We start from the raw sequence: 10,000 nt of genomic DNA, 5'->3' as shown, positions 1-10,000 counted from the left end.
AATTTTTTTTTATTGGAGTTAAAATTAACGTAGATATATGACCGAACCTAACCAACCCTACCTAACCTAACCTAACCTATATTTATAGGTAAGGTTAGGTTAGGTAGCCAAAAAAAGCTAGGTTAGGTTAGGTTAGGTAGGTTAGGTAGACGAAAAAACATTAATTCATGAAAACTTGGCTTATTAGGCAAATCGGGCCTTGAATAGTAGGCTGAGAAGTGCGTTCTGGCTATTAGGTACGACATATATATATATATATATATATATATATATATATATATATATATATATATATAATGTCGTACCTAGTAGCCAGAACGCAGTTTTTGGCCTACTATGCAAGTCCCGATTTGCCTAATAAGCCAAGTTTTCCTGAATTAATATATTTTCTCTTTTTCTTATGAAATGATAAAGCTACCCATTTCATTATGTATGAGGTCAATTTTTTTTATTGGAGTTTAAATTAACGTAGATATATGACCGAACCTAACCAACCCTACCTAACCTAACCTATCTTTATAGGTTAGGTAGTCGAAAAAAGATTAATTCATGAAAACTTGGCTTATTAGGCAAATCGTGCCTTGCATAGTAGGCTGAGAAGTGCGCTCTGGGTACTAGGTACGACATTATATATATATATATATATATATATATATATATATATATATATATATATATATATATATATATATATATATATATATATATATATATATATATATATATATACACACACACACACACACATTTGTATCCAAACTTAGGCTCAGCAAATATTCATATTTTGTGCAACATATGAAGATTAATTTTTTTGCAGCGACTACGATGAAGAGGAGGGAGGTGGGGCCAACCCCCTCTGTGCGATGTGCGCGAGAGCGTGCACGGGAGCGCCTCCCTCACCACCATGCCCGCTGAAGTGACTGACAGGCTAATGTTTAACTGTAGCCTTAGTCGTAGATAATGCCTGAAGGGATCGTAAGTAAGTACAATTTCTGACTGTCATACATAGTACATAATTGCACTTATGGGGCTGTTACATTTACCTCCCCATTTTTGGAGGACGGATTGCTTGAACAATATGACGTCACGACGCAGTTCACCGGCGTTACCTGCAGTGGAACACCTGATGTTATTGCCTTTATTCCCTACATATATATATATATATATATATATATATATATATATATATATATATATATATATATATATGTTATATATATATATATATATATATATATATATATATATATGTTATATATATATATATATATATATATATATGTTATATATATATATATATATATATATATATATATAACATATATATATATATATATATATATATATATATATATATATATATATATACACATATACATACATACATACACAAATAAGGGACGACTGTAAGGTTGTTAGAGGAATAGAAAGCTTGTGGCCTGGGAAACCTTCAAGATGCAGACAGCCAGGAGGAAGGAGCGGGGGGTAACAACATGCTATATGCCCCGTTGTCCTAGTAAGCTAGTTGACATGCTGGTTAGTTAAGTTCCAAGCCTATAGTTAGTTAAGCTCCAAGCTTATAGTTAGAGGAGCTCCAAGCCTACTGTTAGTGGAGCTCCAGGACTAGTTAGTAGAGCTCCAAGCCTGCCAAGACACCTAAACCTAATTACAAACCCTGCAACGCTCTACAACACTGGATAGGCCGCTCTAAGCCTAACGAACCAGGCTCTTACAAGTGGAGCCTGGCCCCAGGCTGGGCTTGGAGACCAGAACAACTACCGAAACCCTCTAAAGGTAAACTCCAGGTCGACCGAGGTCACCAGCAGAGAGCAGACACTTTCGCTGTCCTATGGAAATGCTCAAAGCTTCAGTTTATTGTCTCACATTGTTTTATTTATTCACCCGGAACCTGTCACCGGAAGGTAAGGTACTTATCAGGATAAAGCACTAAGCCATTACGTCTATAAAGCACTTGGAAGAGATATGAGGCTAAGGATTTGGTATGGGACAGCGGGAAGGAATGGCGCCCAACCACCTGGACGGTTGGGGATTGAACTCCGACCAGCAAGAAGCGTGGCCGTAACTCTACCGCCCAGTCCAAATAGCACGGCACTGTCATAGTAAATAAATTGGAAATAGGCTTTACATTTGTAACAACCTCACAAGGAGTGCCACAACCTCACAAGGGGTGCCACAACCTCACAAGGGGTGCCACAACCTCACAAGGGGTGCCACAACCCTCCACAGAGCATGATAAACCACCATGCAAGTATTACCAGAAAAAAATTGGCAAAAAAATTTCAGATGATTTCTTATCAGAGTTGAAAACCAGAGACTGAGTAGTTGCTAGGAATAGTTAGGGAAGAGGAAGTGAAGGGGGGAAGGAAAGAGGCGGCGAAGAGAAAAAGGGGACCGTTTCGAGAAACAGGAGAAGGTGCAGGACAAGATGTGTAGGAGGAGTGTTTACAGCGGGAGAGAAAAGCTACCCCCCCCCCTCCCCCCCGTGAGGTTGTATTCACCTAGTTGTATTTGCGGGGGTTGAGCTTTGCTCTTTCGGCCCGCCTCTCAACTGTTTACTAACTACTTCCCCCCTCCCCCCGCCTCCCTCCCCCACACCCACATACCCCAGGAAGCAGCCCGTGACAGCTGACTAACTCCCAGGTACCTATTTACCACTAGGTAACAGGGGCACTCAGGGTGAAAGAAACTTTGCCCATTTGTTTCTGCCTGGTGCGGGAATCGAATCCGCGCCACAGAATAACGAGTCCTGCGCGTTATCCACCAGGCTACCAGGCCCACCCCCCGTGTGTGTGTGTGTGTGTGTGTGTGTGTGTGTGTGTGTGTGTGTGTGTGTGTGTGTGTGTGTGTGTGTGTATACACTCGCCTATTTGTGCTTGCGGAGGTTGAGCTCTGGCTCTTTGGTCCCGCCTCTCAACCGTCAATCAACAGGTGTACAGGTTCCTGAGCCTACTGGGCTCTATCGTATCTACACTAGAAACTGTATATGGAGCCAGCCTCCACCACATCACTTCCTAATGCATTCCATTTGTCAACCACTGACACTAAAAAAGTTCTTTCTAATATTTCTGTGGCTCATTTGGGCACTCAGTTTCCACCTGTGGCCCCTAGTGAGTGTGCGTGTGCGTGTGTGAGTGACAGGAGGGGAGAGGACAACGAGACAAAGCTGACAGAACAAGGTGAGACAAGACAGGGCACAACACGCCATGCTTGACACAATAGGAGACACCATGACACGACAAAATATTAGAGGAGAGGAAAAGACAAGAGAGAGAGAGAGGACAGGACAGATTAGGGGAGGATGAGGACAGAGATGAAGGAAGTGAGAGGGAATGAAAACAGAGCGCAGGAATGAAGTTAGAGATGTAAAAAAAAAAAAATAGGTAAAAAAAGAGGAAATACGTAGGTGGAACAGGACAAGTTTTATTACAAGAATATAAATGAAAGAAAGTGGGAGGAAGGAAGGAATTGAAGGAACAAGGAAGTGGGATAGATTTTGAAGGCACGGGAAATTGTAAGAAAGAAAAGGCAGTGGTAAATAGAAGAGAAACTAAGGCAGGAAGAAACAAAAGAAGATGGAGAGAGAAAATGCGATAGTGCGGGGGAGGAGATGAGGAGGGGGGGGGGGATGCCGGCAGTGCCACATGGCCTCCCCCCCCCCTCCAGCTACCGGACTCAACAAGTGCCAGCGTCCGGTGGTTGGGCACGTACACCCAGGCCTCCATCTCCTGTCCCCTCACACACACACACACACACACACACACACACACACACACACACACACACAGTGTCAGAGAGAAGTTAACAGATGGAATGCATTAGGCAGTGATGTGGTGGAGGCTGACTCCATACACAGTTTCAAATAGAGCCCAGTAGGCTCAGGAATCTGTTCACCAGTTGATTGACAGTTGAGAGGCCGGACCAAACACCCAGAGTTCAACCCCCGCAAACACAACCAGGTGAGTACACACACAAACTCTTCCCCCCCCCCCCGCACCTCCCTAAATTTCCGAATCTCCCCCCACCCTAAATCTCCCCTCCTCCCACCTCACAGGAAGGCTTCTAGTCTCCTCTAATCTAAGAGCTTGCTAATACATCTTGACAAACAAAACAAAACAAAAATCTAAAAAATTCCAAACAAAATCTAACTAGCATTAGAGTTTTAGCAGCAACTTGCAGCGTTTGGTAGGTAATAGAGAAAAAAAAAAAACTAAGGCAAAACTCTAGCATAATGCCTAAGGCGTCAGTCACAAACAAGGAGGAATACTCATGTACCATGTCGGGTGCGTCTCTGCGTCTCTGGAAAAAGAAAGTCGGTTTTAGAGACATGAAAAACCTCGGGGAGGAGGGGGGGGGGGGGAGAGGGGGAAGGTGGTAGAAACTTTTGGGCCCTAATATTCCCTTCCTGTTCCTGATAATGCTGCTGCTGCTGTTCCTGGCCCTCGTTGGACGATGATGCTTTAATATGTTTACTATCATAAGCCACTGTTAGGAGCCCCCGCGTGTGTGTGTGTGTGTGTGTGTGTGTGTGTGTGTGTGTGTGTGTGTGTGTGTGTGTGTGTGTGTGTGTGTGTGTGTGTGTGTGTGTGGTGTGTGTACGTACACACACCAGTACCACCCCCACTACCACCCGTTCTACCACCACTCTATATCATTATTCACCATCAACTAACAACTTTACCATTTAAACTATAGCACAATTACCACCGTTACCTAACGTCACCCACCTCAACCACAACCATTATCAGCAATCCCCCCCCCTTCACCCCCATGTCACATCCTCCATCACCCCGGTTGGCCGAGCGGACAGCACACTGAACTTGTGATCCTATGGTCCTGGGTTCGATCCCGGGCGCCGGCGAGAAACAATGGGCAGAGTTTCTTATACCCTATGCCCCTGTTACCTAGCAGTAAAATAGGTACCTGGGTGTTAGTCAGCTGTCACGGGCTGCTTCCTGGGGGTGGAGGCCTGGTCGAGGACCGGGCCGCGGGAACACTAAAGCCCCGAAATCATCTCAAGATAACCACTACATTATTCAAATACACAATGCACTACATTTCTTTCCACCATACTAACACCAAAGCTAAACCACATACCCCCACCAATCACCACATACCTCCACACCATCACTTAACCCCACCCCAACAATCACCACCACATTATTAGATCCCCCCCATCACATAATGACATACCCCAACAATCACATCACATACCCCCACTAACCACCACCACATACCCCCACCAATCACCACACCATCACTTACCCCCACAACTAATCGCCACCACATCATTACCTACCCCCCCTCCCCCTCCAATCACACAATGACATACCCCAACAATCACCACCACATACCCCCACATTACACATATCCCTAACAATCACCACCACACATCCCTAACAATCACCACCACACATCCCTAACAATCACCACCACACATCCCTAACAATCATCACCACTAAGTACTGAAGCCAAGAACAAAGAAATCACTTTCCTGTTGAACTAACATTAAAAACGAAAACAAACAAGAAGCGGAATGAACCTCGCCCAATATTTCCCCCCCCTTATTAAAAATAGCTTTCCGTCAAAATTTTAGGATCAAATTTTATTCCCAGTCTTCAGAAATAAACTTTATTCCCGACCTAGACGAAGAATCTTTTATTTTTCTTTCCAAACACTGTAAAGCTGCGGCCGCTGAGCGAGACCAATGTTTCTAGCGCCTAGCCTCGTCCCAAGACGCTCTATCCCCGACCTTGAGGAGAAGACGCCGTGGTTGACACTCCGGTGAGGAAGAAACTCTTGGAGGGGGGGGGGAGGAGGAGGAGGGAATTATCAGGGGAAAGCACCAAGTCATCACGACTATATAGCACTGGGAAGGGGTCAGGGTAAGGCACAGGAGACAACGTCACGCAGGGTGCAGTCGCACCTCCACAGATCTCCAGTATCAGCTCTTGATACTGGTAATGGCTCAAAAGGGCCACAACTTCCGGGCTATTCATGCCCGTGACACCTTTTGGGTGGCTTAATCTTCATCAATCAGGATAAAGATTTGAGATCGGACGAGGGAAAGGAACGGTGCCCAACCACTTGGGCGGTCGGGGATTGAACGCCGACCTGCATGACGCCAGAACGTCGCTCTACCGTCCAGTCCAAGCAGTTGGACAGAGGCGTCTTATTCGTGACCCTCTGGAGTGGAACTTCGTAAAAAAAAAAAAAAAAATGAGAAAGAAAAGGTTGCCATTAGGCCCATCAAAACTAGTAGGAACGCCTGGCGATGACCTTTCACCTTGACTCCCAGAGGTGAGAGTCAGGTCGGAATAAACTGATATGGACAAGACAATTAGCAATGTAGGGCAGTTACCACATTATGAGTGCGAGAAGTCACAACTCTTCAGACGACCTAACACGACAAACACCACCAACACTACTCGGAATGGTTTCAAATGACAAATGGTTTCAAAAGCTCTATTAATATAGAACTAACCAGTTTCATCCTCTGTATCAGTTTGAAATACAACTCGTCCACTCAACTATTACGTCTCATTCTGTATGTTACGGTCTCCAACGTACAAATTACAGAGTACTATGAAAAGTAGCGGCCCAGAAATATCCACGTTCACTAGGCATGTGTGGGTTAGGTTCGGAGGATGCCTCGAGTTCGTACATTCCTGGTCAGGTCAGGTCAGGTTAGGTTAGGTTAGCGCTTTGTATTTTGAACGTTGTGGCACATGAAGAGAACGAGCCCATGAAGCAATAGCAGGACCGTGACCTTGGAGAAGCAGGTGGAACTCTAGAAATATCGTCAAACAACAGATGCAGTCTCTAACACAGGGTGTACCAGCACGCCGGAGACCACAGGGTGTAGCAACACCCCGGAGACCACAGGGTGTACCAGCACCCCGGAGACCACAGGGTGTAGCAACACGCCAGAGATCACGGCCCTCCACTCACCAGGCCAAGAAGCCAGCACCAAGAGTATCCTTCATGAACAGAACCACGACTGAAGAGTCTAGTCAAACTCAACACTTTAAACACACACGCTTTAAGAGTGAGCAAAAATCATAGGAACAACTGAAAGCATGAATGACTTGGGTTTTGATATTCTTGCCCTAACAATTTAGCATTTCTATTTTATTTCAACATTCCATAAATGAAAGAAATTACCAATTTATTTAAATTTTAAGAATTATTGTGCTTCAAATATTTGGTCTTCCAGTTGTTAAGAAATCTTGCATAAATTATATAATTAACTCACTTGTGACTTTGTGCTTCCATTTTGGTTTACATATTGTTATACAGCACAGGAGAGGTCCAACATATCCAAATGGAGAATATTTTCTTCACTCACACCTCTAATAAAGACTTAATGATGTGTTGAATACGAAAGCGCTCAGGCAAATTATCAGTTTATATGCGGCTTCCTGCATTTATACGCTGGTACGTGTACATATATTGCAAGCAGCATCGGAGCCTATTGTGCACTTAACGGAATGATGTTCAGTGGAAAACCCAACTAAGAGGCTGATTTTGCGATGATGTTTGGCCTATTTTGCGTAAATCTGAATGTGTAAGATACTTGAGCAACGATCCTACAGGGTTCCAGATTTCAGTCAAGGGTAAAACTATACCCCAACTAATCCCGCGTCCTGATTACAACATAAGGTAAGTTAATGGCTAATCACCGAGGTAAAATCATCATGACAGGAAGACCCTATAAAATCCAAGCAGCAAATATGTCAGGCAAGTCATCCAATGATGAACCTCACCCTTGAGAGAATTCTTTCCTCACCTTGATTTGCTCCCAGGATCATACAGTGGCTTGAATAACGAAAATGTATATTTCAAGAGCTACTTAAACTTTTCAAAACAAATACCTAAAAACATGTTGGAACTAGCTTTTCTTAGTATTCCCAAACTCCTGAGAACTTGTAACCTCTAGTTGGTGTATTTGGTTCAGTGACATTGTACAAACCGCGGAAGGTGGACGCCTTGTATTGGAACAAAATTGACAACAATCTTACTTTTATCTTGCAAGATAAGAACATTGCTGTTATATGGCTTAAGTCTTAGCTCGGTACCAAGGAAACACAACGGCGGCTTAGAGATGTATGTCTATGGTTATACCTGGACAAAATAGCTTGGCAGGTGAGAATGTAATTTGATATGATATCTCTGGCAGGTGATGGACACTCTTGATGCTCATCACTATATGTTCTTGTACACCCATTACCTGTATCATCAGTAACCATCACTACATTATGTAGCCAGTGGAATTCCTGTACATTTCCCTTTCATTCCTCGTTAATTCTACTAGTCTGCGGTACCTTACACCACCTGTGTGCTAATAACTCTTAATTGGTGAGTTACCTTGTGTAACGTGAGTGTACAGTAAATTAGTTGAGAATGATATCTTGAGGTTATCTTGAGATGATTTCGGGGCTTTAGTGTCCCGCGGCCCTGTCCTCGACCAGGCCTCCACCCCCAGGAAGCAGCCCGTGACAGCTGAATAGGTACCTGGGAGTTCCCAGGTACCTATTTACTGCTAGGTAACAGGAGCATCAGGGTGAAAGAAACTCTGCCCATCGTTTCTCGCCGGCGCCCGGGATAGAACCCGGGACCACAGGATCACGCATCTAGTGTTCCGTCCCCACAGCCAGCGGCTCCCTTAAAACCGTACTCGCCCAACGTGGGGCTCGAACCCACGACTCCGAGGTTAAGAGTCTCGTGCTCTACCGACTGAGCTAGCCGGGCTTATATGATACCCTGCCAGAGAAAATTTTGTACTTTTGTGCAGGCAAATCTACTTTTTTTTTTAATATATGTATAATTAATGAAAGCGTTAAATTTGTATAGTTTTAAATTTAAAAGATTTTAATAACGGGGTTTCTTCCCGAAGGCCCAGTACCGACCCATACAAAATTCTTACAATATAAATGTTTTGGCTGGTCCGATGACTCCAAGGTCACTGTTGTCTTAAAGAGGCACATATACCAGTCAGCTGTACCTCCCCCTTCAATATACACGTGTATACAAGTGACATACATACGCTACTTCTCTAATGCATATACACATACAAACAAGTGACATATATATACACGCAATAAATTAATTATACACTAGGTCGCCTGACAGCTGCGTGGATAGCGCTTCGAATTCGTAGTCCTGAGGTTCTGGGTTCGATCCCAGGTGGAGGCGGAGACAAATGGGCAAAACGTTTCTTTCACCCTGATGCCCCTGTTACCTAGCAGTAACCTGGGAGTTAGACAGCTGCTACGGGCTCCTTCCTGGGGGATGTGTAACAAAAAGGAGGCCTGGTCGAGGGCCGGGCCGCAGGGACGCTAAGCCCCGAAACCATCTCAAGATAACCTCAAGATAAGATACCTATCCTTTAAATACATATACACATACATGCAAGTTACACATACATATGCTACTTCTCCCTTTAATACGCACACATACAGGTGACACATTTATACGCTAATTCTCCACTTTTCCTCTGCTTCCCTAATAGTTCCTCCAAGCGTCAGACCATTGAAGTCTTCCATTATTTTTTTTACCAATATTTGCTTATCAATCTTTACTTTCTCATTCTTTTGGTTTGTCAGATGCTGTGTACTTACACTGTCTTACCTGAGGTGAAGGTGGAATGGGGCCGCTCCCCTTCACCACAACCTTCTCTTTCTGCAACTTCTCTTCCTCCTCCTCCTCCTCCTCCAAGAACCTCAATCTCGTCGTTTAAGGATTTGTGTCGTTTTTCCCCATCCGGGCTGACAATAGAGTACAGCCAAACCAATAACTTACCAAACTCTGGCGAAACATATACGTCGCTGGAGACGAGAGCAATAGCCAGCAAAGGAGGCGATCAAACACGAGAGGGAACGAAGACGTGTGAGAGAGGGAAAGAGCAGCAGCAGCAGCAGCATCCGGTTCCCATGGCAACACACAGTAAGTCAGGTGGTGACGCAATTCCAGACTACAATAC

The 10,000-nt window shown here is 44.3% G+C and overlaps 1 protein-coding gene and 1 non-coding gene across 2 annotated transcripts in view; both read right to left on the bottom strand.

Moving 5' to 3' along the window:
• Window positions 1–4,095: 4,095 nt before the first annotated feature.
• LOC123760700 (protein bric-a-brac 2) overlaps window positions 4,096–10,000 on the bottom strand; it is a 302,081-nt gene continuing 296,176 nt past the window's right edge. The window contains exon 3 of the mRNA XM_069328350.1: window positions 4,096–4,317. Coding sequence (XP_069184451.1) covers window positions 4,096–4,317 — 222 coding nt within the window. The remainder of the gene's footprint in view (window positions 4,318–10,000) is intronic.
• TRNAK-CUU (transfer RNA lysine (anticodon CUU)) lies at window positions 8,697–8,769 on the bottom strand. Its single transcript has one exon. It is a non-coding gene; the product is annotated as a tRNA-Lys (tRNA).

Source organism: Procambarus clarkii, chromosome 21 (assembly GCF_040958095.1).
Source record: "Procambarus clarkii isolate CNS0578487 chromosome 21, FALCON_Pclarkii_2.0, whole genome shotgun sequence".
Lineage (NCBI taxonomy): Eukaryota > Metazoa > Arthropoda > Malacostraca > Decapoda > Cambaridae > Procambarus > Procambarus clarkii.
Note: the sequence above shows the minus strand (reverse complement) of the source record. Positions and strands in the feature narration are given on the sequence as shown.